The sequence below is a fragment of the Manis javanica genome, chromosome 17, assembly GCF_040802235.1.
Source record: "Manis javanica isolate MJ-LG chromosome 17, MJ_LKY, whole genome shotgun sequence".
Lineage (NCBI taxonomy): Eukaryota > Metazoa > Chordata > Mammalia > Pholidota > Manidae > Manis > Manis javanica.
This window is the reverse complement of record NC_133172.1, coordinates 32,028,232-32,053,789: the sequence shown is the minus strand read 5'-3', so window position 1 is coordinate 32,053,789 and position 25,558 is coordinate 32,028,232. Positions and strand designations below refer to the sequence as shown.

Here is a 25,558-nt window from a genome sequence, read left to right as displayed (position 1 = left end):
AATGACATCATAACTTCTACAAAACAGTACTATTACAATTTTGGTTTAGCAGAGTAGCCAGCAGGTAATAGAGTAACTGTTCTGCTGTGGCAGACAATATTAGAGCTCTATGACTGTGGAACTGGTGGGGTAAAATTTATAAGGCTGAGTTTTACAGCTGCCCCAGGATGCTGCCAGGGCTGGTTGGCCCAATACATTAGGGAAGTCATTCTGACTCATGAAGAGAGTCAGGCACTTGGCAACACTGCACCACATAAATACACACTGACAATATTAAGACTTCTGATTCATCTTACCCAGATAGCAGGCCTCAATTCCAGCTAAACTGAGATGATGAGCTGCTTAGAAGACATTCTCATTTTTGGCATTTATACTACTATTTACACTTCAGGAAACCAATACCATACCTTCGCCATGTTAAAATTTGCAGTAAAAAGTTTCAAAAATACTAAAACATGCGGGGATTAAAAGTAACAAAAAAATTCTTTCCCAGGGATTTAAAAATACTTACTTGCTAAATTATAAGAAGGTACTATTTAAAGGGAAAAGTCATAGGTAATTAAGGGAAGCATTCCAATTAGAGCTTGATTTAATTTGGAAATTAAGTCATTGCCAAAATGATTCCCCTGTAGATTTTCTTAAATTTTATGGTGTCCTAGCAGAGTATAAGCACACAACTTACCTGAAGGAAGCTCACTGCCATTAAAAAGAGACTATAAGAACCGATTCCACCTGTAAATACTTCATTAAGGTCCCTCTGTAATAAGAATTGTTTCAATACTAAAACCAAGTATGGTAATACAGGGTATTTCTGAAAAAGAAATAAAATCATATTTTCAATAAATTCCTGTATCAGTAAAAACACTTAACTGTCTTTACATTATAAATTTGGTGTAGATATGAAATGTACTTAATTTTCTATTTTAAGAGCAAACTATAAAAAAGTAAGCTACAATTAAGGATTTTCCTCTCACATCTAAATCTAAAACATGCAGATATAAATAATGGCACCAAAAGACTCACTATGGAACAGAAACACTAGCAACACATATTTGATGACACTCATTTATTGGTATTACCAGACGATACTCATTTTTAAACAAGTAACAGGAACAGTACAGGATAGAGTCTCCCTCTTAAAGCACTGAATCACTTTTTGCAGGTGGTGTCCCCCCAGGCTACCAGGGTCCTTTGGCTGACCTGCAGAGCCCACAAGCAGGAGCTGTCCTGCCTGCGGTCTTCCATGTGAGGTGAGCACACACAGACACCTTCCTTACAGAGAGCAGTGGCTACCCCTGAGCTGGCAAATATGGACAGTGAGAGTCCGTCTTTCACTCATGCACATGCTCATTATGTACTCTCCACAGCCAGCCCTTATGCTAGGGATGCTGAGGGAACAAAGCAGACACAAACATCTAGAAAAGAAGTCTTAACAGCCATTACCTACAGGTATAAATTCTACCTCCCTATTATCTGTGGGTAGTAGAATTACTAGTGATTTCTCCTTTCTTCTTGACGCTTACAATGAACACAGACTGCTTCCATGTGGAAGAAAAAAGTTAATATTTTTACAAATAATGTCAAAGTAAGTGAGTATAGAAATAACAAAAATATGGAGAAATCATTTTTAAAACATTACGGTTGAAGTCAGATATAGATACAGTGTCTTTAAAGAACAATCAGACAAATTTCCAGCAGAATTTTATCTGCATATACCCTTTAACCCAGAAATTTCACTTCCAGGAATCCTTCTACAATCATTTGAAAAGTGTAAAGAAAGATGCAGGCATGTAAGGATGCCCACCAAGTGTTTTTTGTAACAGCAAAAAAACCCACTGGAAACAGGCTACACAAAGCATAATACATTCTGACAAGGGACTACTGTGTAATCAGTGAAAAGAATGAAGGAGACCTGTCTGTGCTGATACAAAAAAACACTCCAAAACATAAATTAAAAGAAAAATAATTTGACAATAGGTACGTAGAGTGCTATTCCCTTTGTTAAAAATTTTAAGAAGAGGACACAAGCAAAAAAGAAAGGTTAATGATGGCAAATCCTATCCAAGCATATAAGGAATAAGGGTGACTTGCTTTTCACTATCCTTTTATATTGGTGTATTTTCTATCGTGTGCATTATTCTCAATTCTAAAGTCTCTTTTCCAGGAAAAAATTTTTTTTGCATTCAACACCTCCAAAAGAGTGAGATTGTGGATATTTTTCTGCATATTTATAAAATAATGTTTACAACATGATGAAATAGTTGAAATTTTTTCTTACAAAAAAAGGAAAAGGTGAGCCCATACAGCTACGAAGAAAAACATTGTGAATGGATAGAAAAGATATTCTACATAAGCCAAAGCAGATAACGTTTTTGGCTTAGGAATGTGTCTAAGCATGTGAAATGTTTTGAAGATAATGTTGACAAATTCTTCCCTATCTTGGAAGAAAAGGGAAAAAGGAGAAAAAGACTTGGGGATTAAAATCTAGAAAAGGCTCCCTAGGGAGGTTCTTAGTCTGAACTCTTGAAGATGAAAAGCAGGCTGGAATCAATTGTACAGCACAATTTCAGCCCTTATCTCCCTAAGAGGAAGGATCTAGAGCAGAGAAGTTCTTCAAAAGCTTTCTCAACGCTTAATTCTTACATGAGGTCACACTATAAATTACTGATTATTACAGAGTCAAAGTACAACCACTGCACAAAAAAGAAGCATTTGTCATCAATATACGCATAAAAATAGTTTAGCAAAGTATAAGAACAGCACCACAACTGAATCTCAAAACAAAACTATTTCTAATATTTCCCCCAAAGTATTAGAATAAATTTCTGACCTTGGTAAAATCTTTGATGAGGTCAGCTGCTCTCACGCCATTCTGTACATTAAAGCTGATATCAACTTTTACTTCAGTAAAAGAATCTGTTAATTTAATAATAGGTACCTAGAAAGAGGAATAAAAGGTAAAATTAAAATACTCTAACCAATTTAAATGACAAAATCAGAGGACGGAAAGTTACCAGGCTTGAGGTCTTAACCTCCGCCTGAGGACATAAAAACACTGAGTGGTCTGAATATAGTGGTCTGTCACGCAGTTGATTTGACTTTCTAGATACTTTATTACCTATTTAGTCTTTAACCTCTTGTCATACATTTTATAATTTCTGTTGGTTGAGAATTTTGAAATCAGGTAAGAAAAACCATTCTCAACATTATGTACTCTGGACCACAGTTTCCAACTCAGTGTAAGATCAGGAATTATGAAAGGCATATGACCCAACTGTTTCTAGGAAGAAAGCTGCTAGATTCTTAAGCCACAGTAACCTACTAGCATTACTGCTAAATTTTGCAAATAGCCCAAAGAACAACCTAATAAGAGAAGTTAAAATGTAAGAATTATTTTCAAATAAAAAATGATAGAATGACTTATGTGAAGTATTAGGAAGTCTTAAAAATAAAAGCAGGTAGCTCTATTTGTACCATGCATTAGAAAATTCAGACCAGCAAACTATGTGAGAACTGGATTTCCACTAACAGCTTTTTATAAAAAACATTACAAGTTGTCTTGTTCTAAAACAACTTAATATGCAAAAATCCAAACTTCTAAAATAGATATATTTATTTCTATAGTGGGCTTCCATGAAAGTTTGTTAATGGCCTTTTAGTTAAAATATTACTTGATTTACAAAATTTCAACTATATATAATTTTTCAAGGAAACAAAAGACAATAGGAGAGCAGTATCTTCTGTGTAAGTATAAATTGTTTAATAGATATCCATTTTTATTTATGCATTTTTATATTAAAAAATCTTTACAAGGAATACTATGCATGATAAAATTGAGTATTATTTTTAAAGAACTATATAACCAGAATAAGTTCATTTGTTTCACAAACAAAACTTATGTACAAGCACTGTGATTATTAATGAATGAATCGTTTGCTCACAATCCAACTGTGCTCACCAAAATGAATTTTAATTTTATAAGTTTCATGCATAAGTAACTAGAGATTTTAAGATGCAATGCTTTAGAACTTACAGTTGCTTTGTCTAGAACTTTCACTGAATCCTCGTCAGCAACTTTATGTTTCCGAAGAGCTTCCTCCAGGGTCCAGAGGGGGAGGTTCTCCCACTTCCCAAATACCACAAGATCGATGTCACTGAGCACAAAACACACACACACGAGTTGTTCAAAGAAGCAATAAGCTGTACTTGCCTTAACTGATATTCAAACTTCTATACTTTTAAATTAGTACAATTAAAACCTATTTCTCACCCTGCCAATGCAGAGTAAATGTGTTGGTGATGACTATTGTTCAGGAGCAAGTGGAGGCTGGTGATTCTAATAACCTCCTCCTCCCAGTCATTTCACAGGAGTCAGGACTCAAGACACAGTAATTTTAAAAGAAGTAAAAATCTCAAAAAATACCAATTAACGTTTCCTATTCATAAAGGTTTCTGGTACTAAAAAACTCATGACCTTCCTATGTGGATGACAATAACTGATTATGATTTAGATTATTAAGTGTAAAAAGCAAGCTGCAGACAGCGTATCTAATAGGCCACCATTTGGTTAAAAAAAGGAAGAAAACACATGCACACACATTTCCTTTTATATGCACAGCATGTCTCTGTAAGGATATGCCAGGAACTGGTAACAGGGTCTCCTCCTGGGAAAAGCACTGGAGGACAGAGATGAGATCCAGACTTTTCACTAGATTCATCTAATTATTTTTGTGCCCTTTTCAAATCTGAACTATGTGAATATACTACCTAGTCATAAAATTTAATGAAATTTTTTAGAAAGAGTGATTCAGGGTTTTGCTGAAGGGTCAGAACCTAAATAAGGAAAAATATTAATGAACTCAAAGTTGAATATTTTATGGCTTTTGTAGACCTCAGACAGCAATGAGAAGAATGGAAATTGCTAGGATCTATCCACCTCAACACATTTTAAGTTTGGGTAAAGAATCAAGCTCAAATCAAAAAGCATGATGGATGCCTATAGTTAATCATACTGTACTGCTGGGCACTTAAAATTTTGTGAAGAGGATAAACTTATGTTAAGTGTTCTTACCATAATAAAAATAAAAACAAAAACACAATGGAGTGTTTTTCCTTTGTAAAGACCATAGCATTTCAATTCTTAGAGAACAGGTATTCGTACTTCAGGAAAGTCTTACCATTCCAAAAAAAGCACCCCTCCCTCACCCCATGGCTGTGGGCCAAGACAATCCTCACTTGCGAAGACTCAAATATAAATAAGGGGGCTGAAAAGACCAAGACCTTTCTCAGGAAACAGTGTGAGGTACGATGGATCAGGATGACAGAAGTGCGCTCACAGTATGAGTTAATAAAAAATGAGAGAACTAGCATTCCAGAGTATATGCAGCTCAACAGTATAATCAAGAGTTTTACCATAATATTACATTAACATCCATGTTAGTGGGTTAAGTTACAGAGCTGAACGGTTCTCGGCAGGGCAGTCAGTTCCCTGCAGGCACTCAGGTTGGTGCTTAAATTGGTGACTAACTGATCACATTGCTGCATGCTCCCTTTTACAACTATCATCATCTCAGTGTGATAAGATGGTCTGAAGTGGTACTACCTTAAGATAATTCAAATAAAATACAAGTGAATTTTTGTTTCATGGATCTACTTTGTTTCTATTCTTACACATTCAACAGCCAAAATTAATACACTCTAGAAAAATGCACAATCCCCTGAAAGCTTCATAAACATACTAACCTAGTAGGTAAATACAGGCCAGTTTTAAAGCTTCCAAATATCTGGACCTGAAATAGAAAAAATTATTATATTACAGTATCAGATATAAAGCCACCAAGCTCTAGAGAAATGCTGGGTTTTTGCTACCCTCTTCTGGTATTCTTTAATACTACAAGAGCATTTTTTCTAACACCGTGCTTTTGGGGATGCTATATAGCCTCAGGCAGTCATTAGGAATACAGTTTAAATTTATTAGCTTCAAATATCAACAGAAAACTTTCAAAAGTAATATTTATACCACTAATGTGAATATTCACATTATGTTCCCTTATAATCCAGAGATACAATCACAAATCAATTTTTGTTCTCTAAGTAGGAGTCTTCTCATAGATGACTGAATTAGGGTCAGACTACTCCAACTGCAGACAAGCACTGGCCTGCAGACCAGCTCCACAGGGAACTCAGGCACTGTCATCATAACACTGTGCTGTGGCATAAAACAGGGCCATGTCCTATCTCAGCATTCAGAGATCAGTGGAAGAGTAAGGTGGATAAACATATACATATATGCAGGTAAATGCAACACAGGAGGAACGATGACAAAGCTCAACCTTGAGGTGAGGTGGATCCAAGAACCTAAACAGAGCTGTGTGTTCTTCAGCTGTAAAAAAAAAAAAATATGGGTAAAATCCCCCTCAGAGGGAGGATGACTAGGGCAGATCTGGGTTTTCAAACTCAGCAATATGGACATTTGGGGCAGAAAATTCTTAGTTTGTGAGGGGCTGTCCAGGTTGTTCTAGGATGTTTAGCAACATCCTTGGCCTCAACTCACTACTGTCAGGAGCACCTCACCAATCACGGCAATAACAAATGTCTCTTACATGGCAAAATGCCTCCTGGGGAAAACTCGCCCCTGTTGAAAGCCATCAATTGAGATCCCATAGGAGAAATAATGTGGTCTATAGTAGCTGCTCAATAAAATATTAGCATCCTCCCTCTTCTCTTTACCTACAGGACCTTATTTGAAGCTTCTTTGTTTTGACAATTAGATCAAAAAAACCTTCCTGGCTTCCCCTTCACCACCCTATGAGAGAGTCTAAAGAAAACCTATGTGACACAAAGTAATGGATTCTAAATAGGATATTTCTTTGAATGCACAAAACTGTAGAAGAGACCCTCAAAGGAGCCCCCAAAAGTAAAGTATTAACATAGTGTCAACAATAAGAACCACAAATAAGCAAAGAGGAAATCCTGGGCAAAAGTTTTGTTCACTGGGTGGGGCTGTACTGGGAGACAAGGAGTGGACAGAAAGAACAACACAGCAGTGTCAGGAGAGGAGCAGAACAAACTTATGCCTGCAGTAGCCTAGGAAAATGAACTTCAAATGATGTAAGAAATTCCCACCTGACATTTTCATTCAGCTATAAACAATTACATAATGGCAGGTTAGAACACAGCAGTGATGGGAATCTTTTTTTTTTTTGGTATCAATATACAATTACATGAGAAACATTATGTTTACTAGGTTCCCCTCTTCACCAAGTCCCCCCACAACCCCCATTACAGTCACTGTCCATCAGCGTAGTAAGATGCTGTAGATTCACTACTTGTCTTCTCTGTGTTCCACAGCCCTCCCGTGCCTCCCCCCACATTATACATGCTAATTGTAATGCCCCCTTTCTTCCCCCCCCACTCCATTATCCCTCCCTTTCCACTCATCCTTCCCAGTCCCTTTCCCTTTGGTAACTGTTAGTTCATTCTTGGGTTCTGTGATTCTGCTGCTGTTTTGTTCCTTCAGTTTTTTTCTTTGTTCTTATACTCCACATATGAATGAAATCATTTGGTACTTGTCTTTCTTCGCCTGGCTTATTTCACTGAGCATAATACCCTCTAGCTCCATCCATGTAGTGATGGGATTTTGATAGATCACATTCAGTAACAGACTACTACAGTGGGCTTGGTTTGTCTGTCCTCTCTTTATACTAATGATTTCTGAATAAGGTACACCTTTCGTAATTGTTATTCAGCATTGAGAAGTAAGTTTTAAGTAAGTCCCCTCATTCAATGCAAACATTTAGGAGGGCCAAAATTCTAAAGGCTGAAAAAAATCGTTTGTCTTTAAAATTTAGTGAGACCACAACTCTACAGATGCACATATGCATGCCCAAGGACTCTGAATGAGAGGCTACCACGTGTTCTCCATCCTGCAGGCTGGGGTATCACCCTCAGCACCTGGCTACCTGGACAGGTACTCACGTCAGCACTGGGCCAGAGCTCCTTAATCACGCTCTCAATCCTGTTCACCACCTCCATCCGCATCTTCTCCTCCTCTGGTCTTGGAGACATGTATTCATAAAAATCACTGATTTCTTCATGCAGGCTGAAGAAAAATGGCAGAAAAGTTAATATAGGCAGTGCCAAATGAGAAATCTCTATCCTACATCATCTAAGTCTAATAACTCGCTGATGACTTTACATTCATAGTTTTACCTTACTTTTAATGTTGTAACTCATGCTAAACTAAAATGGGAATGTACATTAAATGGGAATGATTGAATCAACCATGCCAAAATAATAAAGGTGGGAAATTCCAAGAAGTCCTAATGGGAGTGTATTATCAGCAGCCCTCACAGCATTTATTATCAACCTGAGCAAAACACTTGCTGGGTGCTGGTAGTTTATAAAAATTGTTAATTTAAAATGTAAAGCCTGATCTCTGCCTTTACACTCCCAATCCAGTAGACATAAACACAAGACGACACAGAATCCAGGTGACACAGGCAAGCTTCCTGGTAGTGGGACTGACCCTTTTACCCCTCTGCAACCATTCCTCACAGAAACAAACAGTATGTCTTTCCTAATGTTTGCTTAGTGAGTTAAGTGTCAAACGAACAGGTCAGCCAGGGAATATCAGCAAAGACCTGAAAAGAATGGCTGGTAGCCCAGGCCCCATGAAGGAGCTAATAACTTCCAGAGAGCAGAGGTACGAGGCACACCCAGGAAGCACTCAAAACTGAACAGGCTGTGGCAGAGGAAGGAGTAGGAAGAACAAGAGGAAAGCAGGCACCTCACAATAGCAGGCTTTGAATGATGAGCTTAGAACTTCAGACTTCCCCCTATGGTTACAGGAAGCTATTTAATTGTTTTTGAGGCGGAGCAGGCAAAGACTGACTTAAAAAATGCAGCACTTTTGAAGATTCATCTGGCAACTGGGCAAACAATGGCTTGGCAAAGAAACAAGACTAGAAGCAGAGAGAACAGTCCATAAATTACTGCAAGTGTAGAAGGACTGGATGAAGGCCAGGAAGATGGCGGCAGGAAAGGAATGGGCTCCAGAAACATCACACATTCACAGACCCAAGGTGGGGTGCAGAGCATGACCAGCAAAGGAGAGCTATCAGGGAGGATGCTTGCTGGGGCTGAAGCCTGAGGGGCTGAATGTACCAAGGACTGATGAAAGGAAAGCCTGACCTGGCTGTCTAATGGTCAGATTACTATTCTTGAACAAAAGAAAATGAAAGTAGTATTCCTTACAGAGTTGGTACAACTGTGAAGAGCTACTTCTGGGAGGGGAAAGTGAGGGTGAAATGGAAGGAAATCTGCTAACCTTGTGCTGAACGCTGACCGTGTGGGAGGCCCAGCTCCAGGAGCTGGAGGAAAGCTGGAGGGGAGGACGAGAACCAGCTCAGTCACTTGCACACTATGATGGACCAGAAGGCCAGAAGGGCACTAACAGAAATGGATGCCCGCTGCTATGAGAGTCTGAGGGGCAGCAGGGAGCATCCTGGAGGATGGTGGCCAGGCGGGCCAGCCTGGTAGAGTATAATCTTAAAGGAAGAGTGTGCAACTGCATGGCCTATTCAGGGCCACAGCAGGTTCAGGATTTACGCAAAGCTGGAAACATGGAGACCAAAAATAATTCTGAGGAAGGAAAAGGTCTAAATCCCAACTCCCACTGGCTATAACACTTAAAATGTGGCCGGGTAAGCAATCAACAGTTTCTGCCTTTTCTGATGTTTTATTTTTAGAGTGAATCAAAAATCTTGAGTTCTAGACTCAGGCTCTGCCTAAAGGCAGCTGTGTTCCTTTTGAAAAGTGACCAGAGATTTCTGGTCTCAGTATCCTCAGGCACAACCAGGGATTGGGAACCAGGAGTCTTTTCAGGCCCTTAGTTTCAATCCCTGGGCCATTTTGTACAGAGTGCCTGTGTAATACTACAGAAAAATTGGGTTTTAAGACTCCAGAGTGCTCTACAGGTGAATCCAGAGACTCCAGTGGAGCTGTCTTCCTTGCTATGTTTCTGGGTACTGTAATTGGATCTGCACCTTCTGTTTTTTTAAATCTTCCTGAGTTTTTCTCTAAGGTTATCCCCTTTTGGCTTATTGAAAACAAAAGTTAAAACAGTTATTAGAAAGTTTATAAACTGCACTGCTCTTCTGCACAGATCTTTTGGCAAAGACAAGGACCAAGAATAAAGAACAAAACGGGACTTCTCCTTATCTAACTGGATCATTAGCTTTGAATTATCAAAGTTTATTTGTGTTCAAAAGCACATCCCCTTAAAGACTTCCCTTTTAACCAATGAAGAAAACCTCCTGAATTCAACTGTATCTACTCTACTCTACAAAGGCAAAAAGTATTTAGCCCAAGTTCCAGTTAATCTTTAAGCTGAGCAAGAATTCATTCTCCAAACATTATTGAGTGTCTATGTTCAAGGTATTAGAAAGAAAAAGGCTAGTAAAACATAATCCTTGTCCTGAGTAATTTCCATGTGATGATGAAAAGAAATACTCTGTTAAAGTAGTTCTGTGATATGTAATGTATACATTCTGCATGGTTCCACCATAGGCAGTTTTCAGATGAAGAAAAGGGGAGGTTTCCAACCATCACAGCTGTGGGGAATGCAATGGTTTCCGTGCAGGACAGTGAGGTCCTATCACTACAAATGTAAAGAAAGAAACTAGGTGACCATGAGGCAAAAAAAAGATCTAATAAGAGATTCCTGAACTTGGTAAAAAGTGGAGCAGATTCTAAAATTTATCACTACAAGTCCAGGTTCCTAATTAGCACTTTAATTTGGAGGCAAATTAGTATAGGTTTACAAGACGAGGTTTTAAAACAGGACTACTTCAAACATTAATATTTCATGGAATCATCTTCCTACTTAGGAAAAAATGGTTCCACAGGTTATCCTACTTCTTTATTGATGTGTGTTTGTCATATGGGAAGGCAGAGAGAGGAATAAGGTAAAAAGGAAGGTTCTTAGCTGTTAGGGCAGAAACATACTTAATAGTAGTAACAAGAGAAGCCCATCTCAGTCTACCAGGGTCATCCTTACCTACACCAAACACAAACACTGCTGTCTGCCTCGCCTATATCTAACTAGCTATGTGTAAAATGCTTAAAGAACTAAGTGAAAAATCTTCGTACATTTAGGAAATATACTTCCAGTAGAGATTTTAAAAATAATTTTGAGTGCTCTATCCCTGTGGACTGTACTCATTTTACAGGCATGGTACGATATATATCTAGGTGCTTAAAAAATACTGAAGGAACAGAATCCTGTTTGGGGAGTGCCAACTGCATGCCTGGCACACTTTTGAGTGACATGATGATCTAATAAAGTCTGGTGACTAGAAAAATTTTGTAAGCTTGCTTCACATATTAATGTAACTTTACGCTTCTGAAATCATCCAACTACACAGAGAAAGCTTCAGTTTCTTCCACATCTGAAGAAAAATTCAGTATGATTGATTAGTAAATACTAATTACACACCAGCCTTACAGTTTCTCATCTTAAAATTATAAAATGACCTTTTCTGTGATCAAAACTTACAAGTGACCAAAATACAATGTCTTCTATTAGGACATCACTGTTTTCTTTTTAAAAGGAAAATGAGCAAGAAAGCATGCCTACTCCCTGTTTACAAAGGAAAGGTAGGATTGAAGAAAAAGATGGTGGTGTAAGAAGCAAGGTAGAAACCTCCTCCCAAAATCACATAAAACACCAAAATACAGCAAATACAACTAATCCTGAAAACAACCTGAAGACTGCAGAACAGACTGCCTACATCTGGGAAGAAGAGAGGACCTCACAGAAAAGAGTAAAGTGGCAAACCCATGATAAGGCAGGACCCAAGCCCTCCCCTAGCCCCAACCCACAGGTGGGAGGAAGGAGAGGAGCCAGGAGGGAATAGAAGCCCAGGATCGCTGAACATTTCGCCCTGGAGACTGGCTCTGTGAACACAAACCCATATTACATGGTGCTTTGGAGATTAGTGGGACTGGAAAGCAAAGACAGGTGGAATACGCAGAGAGGCTGAGTTTCCAGCTACTTGTGGAGAACAGGTGTACACTACTGGTCCCCCTGAGACAACAGAAAAGCAGGCAGCTTGAAGGACTTCCCAGTAGCGAAGGAGTGCTGGAGAGGCAGAGGTTACACAGACCTCCCGGCCAGCCTAGCTCATCAGGTTGGGAATTCTCAGGAGCTTCAGACACTCGATCCCCCTGGCTAGAAATGCAGCCCCAAGGCTCCCCAATGCATGCAACAGCCTGCCACTCCCTCCTCCCAGCAGGCATTGGTCCCACTACCCTGCCACACCTGCCATCACAGAAAACCGGTAGGAGGGTGGTCCGCCCACGTCCCCTCCAGGGGCACAGCATGGAGGCTCCTCCCTGTGCACAAGGCCCACTTGACCTGGCAGTGGAGGCAGGCATTACAGCCGGGAAGGCAGCTCAGCCCGCCCATAGAAGCTCCAGTGGTGTACCCCAAGTATTCTCCCTGCTCACAAGATCAGCTGATGGCCCACACAGCACACCTGATGTATCACTACAAGCCAGACAGGTGCCACACCCACTGCATGCCAACAGCTAGGGCTCCCACACAGGAAAATGAGCTGCTGGGAACTAGAGGGCGCCTCCTACACAAAGCTATTACTCCACAAGAAACACTAAAAAAGAAAAAAAAAGAGGCCGAGGAATTTGGTCCTAACAAAACTACAAGATAAAACACCAGAAAGAGGGCTTAGTGATACAGAAATCACAAATCTTCTTGCTAAAGATTTCAAAACAGAAGTCATAAACATGCTTACAGATTAACAGAAAAATATTCAACATCTCAGGGAGACTTTAACAAAGAGATAGAAATCTTGAAAAGCTAAAGAATACAGTATCTGAAATGAAACATACAATAGAGGGATTTAAAAGTAGATTACATGATATAGAGGAGACGGTGAATGAAATAGAAATTAGAGAACAGGAAAACAAAGAAGCTGAGGAACAGAGAGAAAAAGGATCTCTAGGAATGAAAGAATAAGAAAGTTGTGCGACCAATCCAAATAGAACAATATTCACATTATAGGGGTACCAGAAGAAGAAGAGAGAGAAAAAGGTATAAAATAAAAGTCTTTTTGAGGAAATACTTGTTGAAAATCTCCCCAATCTGGGGAAGGAAATAGACACTCAGGTCATGGAAGCACAAAGATATTCCAACAAAAGGAACCCTAGGAAGATACCACCAAGACACATAATAATTAAAATGGCAAAGATCAAGGACAAGGACAGAGTATTAAAAGCAGCCAGAGAGAGAAAAAAAGATACTTATAAAGGAAACCCCATTAGGCTATGAGACTTATCAGCAGAAGCCTTATAGGCCAGAAGGGAGTGGCATGATATATTTAATGTAATGAAACAGTAGGACCTCCAGCCAAAAATACGCTACTCAGCAAGGTTATCAGTAAATCTGAAGTAGAGAATAAACAATTTCCAGATAAGCAAAAGTTGAGGGAATTCACCAACACTAAACCATCCCTACAGGATCTGTTAACAGAACTGCTCTAGATGGAAATGCTCCTAAGGCTAAATAGCTGTCAAAAGAGAAAATAAACCCACAGTAAAGATAGTAGACCAACTGATTACTAAGCAAGTATGAAATTAAATCAATTATTCACAAAGTTAGTCAAGGGATACACAAAGAGTGCAGAATATGAAACCTAATATATAAAGAGTAGAGGAAGAGGAGGAAGAAGAATGGGAGGGAAAAGAAAGTACCTTTTGATTGTATCTGAAATAAAGTAATCAGTGATTTAAGATAGACTGTTAGATAGTAAGGAAGCTATCCTTGAACCTTTGGTAACCACAAATCTAAAGCCTACAATGGCAATAAGTACATGTCTATCAATCACCTTAAATGTAAATGGACTGAATGAACCAATCAAAAGATACAGATTGGCAGAATGGTTAAAAAAAAAAAAAGGAAGACCCACCTATATGCTACCTATAAGAGACTAATTTCAAACCCAAAGACATATACAGACTAAAAGTGAAGGGATAGAAAAAATATTCCATGAAAATAATAGGGAGAAAAAAGCAGGAGTAACAGTACTTATATCAGACAAAATAGATTTCAAAACAAAGTAACAAGAGACAAACAAGGACATTATATAATGATGAACAGGTCAGTCCAACAAGAGGGTATAACCACTATAAATATCTATGCACCCAATAGAGCATCTAAATATGTGAAACAAATATTAACAGAATTAAAGGGGGAAATAGAATGCAATGCATTCAAATTAGGACATTTTAACACGCCACTCACACTAATAGGTCAACCCGACAGAAAATTAGGAAACATATGAACTGAACACATTAGAATAGACAGACTTACATACATCTACAGGATACTCCACCCAAAAGCAGCAGAATATACATTCTTCTCAAGTGACACAGAATGTTTTCCAGAATAGATCACATAGTAGGCCACAGAAAGAGCGTCAATAAATTTTAAAATACTGAAATTGTATCAACCAGCTTCTTGACCACAAAGGTATGAAACTAGAAATACATTATGCAAAGAAAACAAAAAAGCCTACAAACACAGGGAGGCTTAACAACATGCTCCTAAATAATCAATGGATTGATGACTAAATTTAAACAGAGATCAAGCAATATATGGTGACAAATGAAAACAGTAACTCAACATCCTGAAACCTGTGGGATGAATCGAAGGCAGCTCTAAGAGGCCAAGTATATAGCAAGGACAATCCCAAATGAACAGTCTAAACTCAAAATTAGTGAAACTGGAAAAAGAAGATAATGAGGTTCAAAGTCAGTAGAATGAGGGACATAATAAAGATCAGAGCAGAAATAAATAAAATTGAGAATAAAACAATAGACAGAATCAATGAAACCAGGAGCTAGTTCTTCAAGAAAATAAACAAAATAGATAAACACCTAGCAAGAAAAAAGTGTACACACATAAACAGAATCGGAAATGAAAAAGGAGAATCACAACAGACACCACAGAAATACAAAGAATTATTAGAGAATACTATGAAAAATTATATGCCAACAAGTTGGATGACTTAGAAGAAATGAACAACTTTCTAGAAAAATACAACCTTCTAAGACTGATCCAGGAAGAAAAAGAAAATCTGAACAGACCAATTACCACCAATGAAATCAAATTGGTAACCAAAAAACTACAAAATCCCTGGACCAGATGGCTTCAGAGCTGAATTTTATCAAACATTTAAAGAAGAGCTAATACCCATCCTTCTTAAAGTATTCCAAAAAATAGAAGAGGAGGGAATAATTCCAAACTCATTCTATGAGGCCAGCATCCCTCTAATACCAGAACCAGACGACACAACAAAAGAAGAAAATCACAGACCAATATCCTTGATGTACATAGATACAAAAATCCTCAACAAAATATTAGCATACCAAATTAAAAAAATACATCAAAAAGATCATCCATCATGACCAAGTGTGATTTATTCCAGGGATGCAAGGAATGTATAAAATTCATAAATCAATCAATATCATACACCATATCAACAAAATGGACAAAACTCACATGATCATCTCAATAGATGTTAAAATAGCATTTCATAAAATTTAACATCCATTCATGATAAAAACTCTCAACAAAATGGGTACTGAGGGTAAGTATCTCAACATAATAAAGGCCACATACAACAAACCCACAGCCAACATCATACTTCACAGCAAAAAGTTGAAAGCTTTTCCTCTAAGACTGGGAACAAGACAAGGATGTAGATTCTCACCACTTTTATTCAGCATAGTACTGGAGGTCCTAGCCACAGCAATCAGACAACACAAAGAGATAAAAGGCATGCAAATTGGTAAAGAAGAAATTAAACTTTCACTGTTTGTGGATGACATGATATTATACATAAAAAACTCTAAAGAATCCACCAAAAAAACCTTGTAGGACTAATAACTGAATTCAGCAAAGTTGCAGGATGCAAAATTAATACACAGAAATCTGTTACATATACAAAGTAGTAGAAAGAGAAATCAGGAAAACAACTCCATTTACAGTAGCATCAAAAAGATTAAAATACCTAGGAATAAGCCTAACCAAGGAGGTGAAAGACCTATACTGTGAAAACTATAAGACACTCATGAGAGAAATTAAAGAAAACACCAATAAATGGAAATACATCCCCTGCTCATGGGCAGGAAGAATTAGTATTATCAAAATGGCCATCCTGCCCAAAGCAATTTACAGATTCAATACAATCCCTATCAAAATACCAATAGCATTCTTCAGTGAACTGGAAAAAACAGTTCTAAAATTCATATGGAACCACAAAAGACCCCAAATAGCCGAAGTAATACTGAGAAAACAAGAACAAAGCTGGGGGGGTTTATGCTCCCTGACTTCAAGCTCTTCTATAAAGCTACAGTAATCAAAAGAATTTGGTACTGGCACAAGAACAGACACATAGATCAATGGAAAGAATAGAAAGCATACATATAAACACACTCATATATGCTCAATTAATATATGATAATGGAGCCATGAATATACAGTGGGGAAAAGACAGCCTCTTTAACAACTGGTGTTGGGAAAACTGGACAGCTACATGTAAGAGAACGAAACTGGATTATTGTCTAACTTGATACACAAAGATTAACTCAAAAGGGATCAAAGACTTGAATGTAAGTCATGAAACCATAAAACTCTTAGAAGAAAACACAGGAAAAATCTCTTAAATATAAACATGAGCAACTTTTTCCTGAACACGTCTTCTTGGGCAAGGGAAACAAAATAAAAAATGAACAAGTAGGACTACATCAAATTAAAAAGCTTCTGTAAAGCAAAGGACACCATCAGCCGAACAAAAGACATCCTACTCTATGGGAGATTATATTCATAAACAATTTATCTGATAAAGAGTTAACATCTAAAATATATAAAGACCTCACATGCCTCAACACTCAAAAAACAAACGACGTGATTAAAAAATGGGCAGAGGATCTGTACAGACACTTCTCCAAAGAAGAAATACATATGGCAAACAGGCACACAAAAAGATGCTCCACATAGCTAATCATCAGGGTAACGCAAATTAAAACCACAATGAGGTATCACCTCACACGTTAGGATGGATAATACACAAAAGACAAGAAACAACAAATGCTGGTGAGGATGTGGAGAAAGGGGAATGTAAATTGGTTCAACCACTGTGGAAAGCAATTTGGAGGTTCCTCAAAAAACTAAAAATAGAAACACCCCTTGACCCAGTGATTCCATTCCTAAGAATTTACCAGAAGAAAACAAGATCTCTGATTCAAAAAGACATATGCACTCCTATGTTTATCACTGCACTATTTATAATAACCAAGATATGGAAGCAACCTAAGAGTCCATCAATAGATGGATGAAAAGGATATGGTACATATATATATAGTACACAGTAGAATATTATTCAGCCACAAAAAGAAAAGAAATCCTACCATTTGCAACAACATGGATGGATCTAGAGGGTATTATGCTCAGTGAAATAAGCCAGGCATAGAAAGTAGCAAATGATTTCACTTAAAGCAAAACTGAAGGAGCAAAGCAGAAATGGACTCATAGAGATTGGATTAAAGATGGTGGCATGAGAGGTGAGACAGAGACCTCCTCCTAAAAGCACATATAACATGAAAATATAATTAATACAACTAATCCTGAAAGAGCAACAGGAAAGAAGGCTGCACCAGACTGCATACACCTGGAGGACAGAAAAGACCTCACGGAACAGGGTAATGTACCAAAGCCGTGACCGGGTGAGACCCTGGCCCTTCCCCAACCCCAGGTCATCAGAGGGAGGAAGAGAAACAGAATGGGGAGGGAGTGGAGGCCTGGGACTGCTGAACACCTAGCCCTGGAAATCTGGGCGGCAGTCTGAGAGACTTCCTAAAAGCAAGAGGACTGCTAAAGGGGCAAGGGTTGCACAGAACTTACTGTTCAGGAAAAAGGCCAGGTAGACAAAATTGTCTGGGTGCACTCTGCCCAGCAGGTTGGGAACTTTCACAATCTTCAGGCGCTTCATCCCCCTGACTGGCTATGCAGCTCCAAGACCCCCACCATGATACACAGCCTGCGGAGCCGTCCACCCAGCCAGCCCGCACCTGGCTTGCAAACTGGCAAACCCTGCCCTAGCCTCAGGCCAGCCAGAAGGAAGCCCTGTCTACAGCAGCTACAAACGCAAAGCACAGAGGCTTACACCTGTGTGTTCGGCCCACTGGTTCTGGCAGTGGAGACAGGCATAGCAGCAGCCGGAAAGCAGGAAACAGCTCTTTCCTCCCCCCAGGTACCAGCACCACTCCCCTGTGACCCATAACATCATTCCAGGGGGCTGAGCAGCTCCAGAGAGTAGAGCTTCTGGGCACTATAGGGCACGACATGCAAATATGAAATGTCAAAGGAACCTGGTTCAAAGCAAAATCCCAACAAAAGAAAAAGGATCGAGTGGGACTGAACTAATAAATCTTCCTGAAAGAGAGCTCAAAATAAAAATGATAAACATGCTCCTGGAGGTACAGAAAAATATTCAAAAACTCAGGAACGAATTTAGGACAGAGATACAATCGTTGAGGAACACAGTGGGGGGTATTAAAGCCAATTAGAAATGGTGGAGCCAATTAGAAAGTACGTGTGAAAGTATAAATTACTACAATCTCTCAAGATTGTCTTATTAATAATTACTAACATTTATATATTTTTTAAAATTCCTCTCCTTTTAATTATAAATGGAATAGAAATTAGAGAAGAGGAATACAAAGAAGCTGAGGCACAGAGAGAAAAAAGGATCTCTAGGAATGAAAGAATATTGAGAGAACTGTGTGACCAATCCAAACGGAACAATATTCATATTATAGGGATACCAGAAGAAGAAGATGAGAGAAAAAGGAATAGAAAGTGTCTTTGAGGAGATAGTTGCTGAAAACTTCCACAATCTGGGGAAGGAGATAGTCTTTTAGGATATAGAGGAGCACAGATCTCCCAACACAAGGGACCCAAGGAAGACAACACCAAGACATACAATAATTAAAATGGCAGAGGTCAAGGATAAGGACAGACTTTTAAAAGCAGCCAGAGAGAGAAAAAAGATCACATACAAAGGAAAACCCATCAGGCTATCATCAGACTTGTCAAGCAGAAACATTACAGGCCAGAAGGGAGTGGCATGATATATTTAATGCAATGAAGCAGAAGGCCTCAAACCAAAAACACTCTATCCAGCAAGATTATCATTTAAATTTGAAGGAGGGATTAAACAATTTCCAGATAAGCAAAAGCTGAGAGAATTTACCTCCCACAAACCATCTCTACAGTGTATTTTGGAGGGACTGCTATAGATGGAAGTGTTTCTAAGGTTAAACAGCTGTCACCAGAGGTGATAAAAAGGGATAGACAAAGAGTACAGAATATGATACCTAATAAATAAGGAATGGAGGAGGAAGAAAAGAGAAAATAAAAAGAACCTTTAGATTGTGTTTGTAATAGCATACTAAGTGAGTTAAGTTAGACTCTTAGATAGTAAGGAAGTTACCCTTGAAACTTTGGTAACCAGGAATCTAAAGCCTACAATGGCAATAAGTACATACCTATTGATAATCACCCCAAATGTAAGTGGACGGAATGCACCAATCAAAAGACACAGAGTCACTGAATGGATAAAAAAAATGAGACCCAACTACATGCTGCCTACAAGAGAGTCACTTCAATCCCAAAGACATACACAGACTAAAAGTGAAGGATGGAAAAAGATATTTCATGCAACTAATAGGGAGAAAAAAGCAGGTGTTGCAGTAATTGTATCAGAAAAATAGACTTTAAAACAAAGAAAGTCACAAGAGACAAAGAAGGACATTACATAATGATAAAGGGGTCAATCCAACAAGAGAATATAACCATTATAAATATCTAAGCACCCAACACAGGAGCACCTACATATGTGAAACAAATACTAACAGAATTACAGGGGGAAATCCAATACAATGCATTCATTCTAGGAGACTTCAACAGTCCACTCACTCTAAAGGACATAAAAAATGGGCAGAGGATATGAACAGACAACTCTCCAAAGAAGAAATTCAGATGGCCAACAGGCACATGAAAAGATACTCCACTTTCCTAATTATCAGGGAAATGCAAATAAAAACCACAATGAGGTGTCACCTCACACCAGTTAGGATGGCCAGTATCGAAAAAACTAGGAACAACAAATGCTGGCAAGGTTGTGGAGAAAGAGGAATCCTCCTACATTACATTGAAGACAATGACTCTGTAACATCTTACTATGCTGATAGACAGTGATTGCAATAGAGGCAGTGAGGACTTGACAGTAACAGGTGAATATTGAAACCACTGTGTTGTTTCTGTGAAACCATTATAAGATTGTGTATCAATGATACTTTAATAAAAAAATTTTTAACTTAAGGTAGATAATATAAAAGCAATATGATAAAGTAAGTCCACTATAACCTGTAAAAGATGCTCCCCCCATGCCAAAAAAAGAATCAAAATCAATTTGCCAGGGTAAAATTTACATTACTGTCAAAATTAATGATAGTACAGAAATTTAATGTGACAAGGAAGAGAAATCAGTAAAAAATTATTTTCTGTATTTTAAAAAGTACAGCCCACAGATAATTTAGGTCAAAGCAGAGATATGAAAAAAATCACTTTTGCTCTGAGAAAAACTCTACTAGAAAAGAAATGCTAGCCTTTCAAAGTTATATGAATTTTATAATGTTCATTATGGAAAGGGAAAAAAAAAGGGAAGACATGGTCCTCAGAGGAATAACCCACTTCATACCTTTTCAACTGGGCTGCTCATGGGGTAGATGTGAGTCTCTTAAGAACCTCAGGATACTCAAAGCCAGAGGCAATGAGGCAGCCCCTCGATGCCTCCAAGGCTATAGCAATCAGACGACCGAGTGTCAGCCCCTTGGCAGGGTTGTTGCCCCAGCTCAGCATTGTCCCCTGCAGCTCACCTGACATCTATCTGTTCAGAGACACACTGCTTCATGAGGGACACCTGCCCACCTTACAACGTACCTGAGGCCATATCCACATCACGGTCAAGCTTTCCAGTTTTCAAAACAGAAGTCCTCATTAACTGTTAACTTCAGAATTACATGAATGCACTGACAAAGTTCTATGCAATTTCTGTCAATAACAAGTTACTTCTCCCTCTCAAGAAAACAACTTTTAAGATTAATAGTAACTAATTTTGACAAGGCTATATGGAAAAGTCACACACTATGTGTGAAAGTATAAATTACTACAATCTCTCAAAAGATTCTTATTAATAATTACTAACATTTATATAAATAATTTTAAAAATTCCACTCCCTTAATTAAAAGCAGGATCTTGAAGAGGTATCTGTACTCACATTCATGTTCACTGCAGCATGATTCACCATAGCCAACATATGGAAACAACTCAAATGTCCACCGACAGATGAATGGATAAAGAAAATGTGGTATATACCTATGACATATTATTCACTCTTAAAAAAGGAAATCTTCCCATTTGCAACATGAATGAACGTGAAGGACATTACTTTAAGTGAAATAAGCCAATCACATAAGACACATACTGCATGGTCCCACTTGTATGAGCTCCTAAAAACAGTCAAACTCACAGAAGCAGAGACTACAATGGTGGCTGCCAGGGGCTGGGTGGAGAGGAAAATGAGTTGTTCAATGTGTATAAAGTTTCAGTTAAGCAAGATGGGTAAGTTCTAGATTTCTGCAGCACAACATACTGTCTACAGCTAACAATATTACAAATTTGTTAGAAGGGTACGTTTTGTGTTGTGTTCTTACCACAGAAAAGGGGAGAGGGGGACATAAGAAAACTTTTGGAGGTATTGTATATGTATATTACCTTAATTGTGGTGAAGGTTCCATGGATGTGTACATATAGCCAAACTCATCAACTTGATTATTTGTGTTAAACATGGACAATTTTTTGTATATCAATAATACTTCCATTAAGCTACTACTTAAAAACTAATCTCCTTCCTTTTATCCTCCAGAATTATTTCCAAGTGGGAACAAGGATATTTACCTCAGCATTACTTGATATACTAAAAAATTTAGAAACATCCTCAATGTCTATAAATGGGATCCAATTAAATAATCACAGTAGCACTCACTGACCTTTCCTTAAGGTACAGCCAATAATTCATTAAAAATAATTAAAAAGGAAGAGAAGCCGGAAGTTTGCCATCTTACTGGTCTGTAATACTCTGGAATCAATAAGCCATGTCTTCAAAGAAATTTGCTGTTAAAGGAGCCAGGATGGCGGTGTGAGTAGAGCAGTGGAAATCTCCTCCCAAAAACACATAGAGCTATGAAAATATACCAAAGAAAAATCTTCCTAAAATAGAGACCACAGGACACAGGACAACATCCAGACCACATCCACACCTGCAAGAACCCAGCGCCTTGCAAAGAGGGAAAAGGCCACAAACCAACAAGAAGGGAAGCTCTTCCAGTGGTCACTTGTACCAGCTCTGCAAACTATCTCTATCACCATGAAAAGGCAAAACTACAGGCAGACAAAGATCACAGAGACAACACCTGAGAGGGAGACAGACCTAACTAGTCCTCCTGAAAAAGAATTCAAAATAAAAATCATGAACATGCTGACAGAGATGCAGAGAAAAATGCAAGGGCAATGGGAAGAGATGCAGAGAAAAATGCAAGAGCAGTGGGATGAGATGCAGAGAAAAATGCAAGAGCAGTGGGATGAAGCCCGGAAGGAGATCACAGATGTCAGGAAGGAGATCACAGAAGTGAAACAATCCCTGGAAGGATTTATAAGCAGAATGGATAAGATGCAAGAGGCCATTGAAGGAATAGAAGCCAGAGAACAGGAACATATAGAAGCTGACATAGAGACAGATAAAAGGATCGCCAGGAATGAAACTACACTAAGAGAAATATGTGACCAATACAAAAGGAATAATATTCGTATTATAGGGATAACAGAAGAGGAAGAAAGAGGAAAAGGGATAGAAAGTCTCTTTGAAGAAATAATTGCTGAAAACTTCCCCAAACTGGGAGAGGAAATAATCGAACAGACCATGGAATTACACAGAACTCCCAACAGAAAGGATCCAAGGAGGACAACACCAAGACACATAGTAATTAAAATGGCAAGGATCAAGGACAAGGAGTTTTAAAGGCAGCTAGAGAGAAAAAGGTCACCTATAAAGGAAAACCCATCAGGCTAACATCAGACTTCTCGACAGAAACCCTACAGGCCAGAAGAGAATGGCATGATATACTTAATGCAATGAAACAGAAGGGCCTTGAACCAAGGATACTGTATCCAGCACGACTATCATTTAAATATGATGGCGGGATTAAACAATTCCCAGACAAGCAAAAGCTGAGGGAATTTGCTTCCCACAAACCACCTCTACAGGGCATCCTACAGGGACTTCTCTAGATGGGAGCACCCCTAAAAAGAGCACAGAACAAAACACACAACATATGAAGAATGGAGGAGGAGGAATAAGAAGGGAGAGAAGAAAAGAATCTCCAGACATTGTATATAACAGCTCAATAAGCGAGCTAAGTTAGGCAGTAAGATACTAAAGAAGCTAACCTTGAACCTTTGGTAACCACGAATCTAAAGCCTGCAATGGCAATAAGTACATATCTCTCAATAGTCACCCTAAATGTAAATGGACTTAATGCACCAATCAAAAGACATAGAGTAATAGAATGGATAAAAAAGCAAGACCCGGGGCAGAGCCAAGATGGCGGCGTGAGTAGAGCAGTGGAAATCTCCTCCCAAAAACACATAGAGCTATGAAAATATAACAAAGAAAAATCTTCCTAAAATAGAGACCACAGGACACAGGACAACATCCAGACCACATCCACACCTGCAAGAACCCAGCGCCTTGTGAAGGGGGTAAGATACAAGCCCCAGCCCGGCGGGACCCGAGCGCCCCTCCCCCCGGCTCCTGGCGGGTGGAGAGAAACCGGAGCAGTTTTTTTTTTGGCGAGCGCTTTTTGGAAGCCTTAGAGGGACGGGCCCCCGTTGCTGGGGAGGCAGGGTGGCGGGACCGGTGAGGAGGTGCCTGGGAACGGCGCCGGAGGACAAACAATATCCCGCGTTTCTCCCTGCGAGACCTGGGGGCGGGTGCCTGAGACCGGTGCCTGAGGACGGAGGAGGTCGCGCGTTTTTCCCCTTTTTTTTTTTTTTTTTTTCTCTTTTGGGCGAGCGCTTTTTGGAAGCCTTGAAGGGACGGGGACCCCAGTGCTAGGGAGGCACGGTGGTGGGACTGGTGAGCGGGTGGCTGGGACCGGCGCCTGAGGACAAAGATTATCCCCCGTTTTTCCCTGCGGGACCGGTGGGCGGGTGCCTGAGACCGGCACTTGAGGACAGAGGAAATCGCGCGTTTTTCCCCTTTTTTTTTTCTCTTTTCTGCGAGTGCTTTTTGGAAGCCTAAAAGGGACAGGGACCCCGGTGCTAGGGAGGCAGGGCGGCGGGACTGGTGAGCGGGTGCCTGGGACCGGCACCTGAGGACAAAGAATATCCCGCATTTTTCCCTGTGGGACCGGTGGGTGGGTGCCTGAGACCAGCACCTGAGGACGGAAGAAATCGCGCGTTTTTCCCCTTTTTTTTCTCTCTTTTTGCCGAGTGCTTTTTGGAAGCCTTGAAGGGACAGGGACCCCGGTGCTAGGGAGGCAGGGCAGCGGGACTGGTGAGCGGGTGCGTGGGACCAGTGCCTGAGGACAAAGAATATTGAGCGTTCCTTCCCTGCCGGACCGGTGGGTGGGTGCTTTTTGGAAGCCTTGAAAGGACAGGGACCCTGGTGCTAGGGAGACAGGGCAGCAGGACCAGTGAGCGGGTGCCTGGGACCGGCACCTGAGGACAAAAAAAAAAAAAAAAAAAAAAAATCGCTTGTTTTTTCCTTTTTTTTCCTTTTTTTTTTTTCTCTTTCTTTCTGTTCCCTCTCTCATTGTTGCTGTTGTTGTTTTGGTTTGGAGAGTGCTTTTTGGAAATCTTAAAGGGGCAGGACAGGTCACTTAGACCAGAAGCAGGGAATCTGGGGATCTCTGGGCACTCTAACCCCCTGGGCAGCAGGGAGCACAGAGGCCCCTTACGGAGATAAATAGTCTCCTGGCTGCTCCCCCTCCAACGGGGCTCCACCATTTTGGAGGAACAGCCCCAGCCAGGCCAAGCCCACAGCAACAGCGGAGATAAACCCCAAAGCAACTGGGCAGGAAGCAGAAGCCCTGTCTGCACACAGCTGCCCAGCACAAGCCACTAGAGGTCGCTATTCTCCCAGGAAAAGGCTACAAACCAACAAGAAGGGAAGCTCTTCCAGCGGTCACTTGTACCAGCTCTGCAAACTATCTCTATCACCATGAAAAGGCAAAACTACAGGCAGACAAAGATCACAGAGACAACACCTGAGAAGGAGACAGACCTAACTAGTCCCCCTGAAAAAGAATTCAAAATAAAAATCATGAACATGCTGACAGAGATGCAGAAAAAAA

At 39.6% G+C, this 25,558-nt stretch overlaps 1 protein-coding gene across 3 annotated transcripts in view; it reads right to left on the bottom strand.

Moving 5' to 3' along the window:
- Nucleotides 1–25,558, bottom strand: part of TENT4B (terminal nucleotidyltransferase 4B) — a 103,851-nt gene that overhangs the window by 11,165 nt on the left and 67,128 nt on the right. For all 3 annotated transcript variants that reach the window (XM_073225795.1, XM_037001460.2, XM_037001461.2), the window contains exons 2-6: nt 7,978–8,101; nt 5,743–5,789; nt 4,034–4,154; nt 2,831–2,938; nt 683–811 (exon numbers count right to left, since the gene is read on the bottom strand). In XM_073225795.1, the coding sequence (XP_073081896.1) occupies nt 683–811; nt 2,831–2,938; nt 4,034–4,154; nt 5,743–5,789; nt 7,978–8,101 (529 nt within the window). The remainder of the gene's footprint in view (nt 1–682; nt 812–2,830; nt 2,939–4,033; nt 4,155–5,742; nt 5,790–7,977; nt 8,102–25,558) is intronic.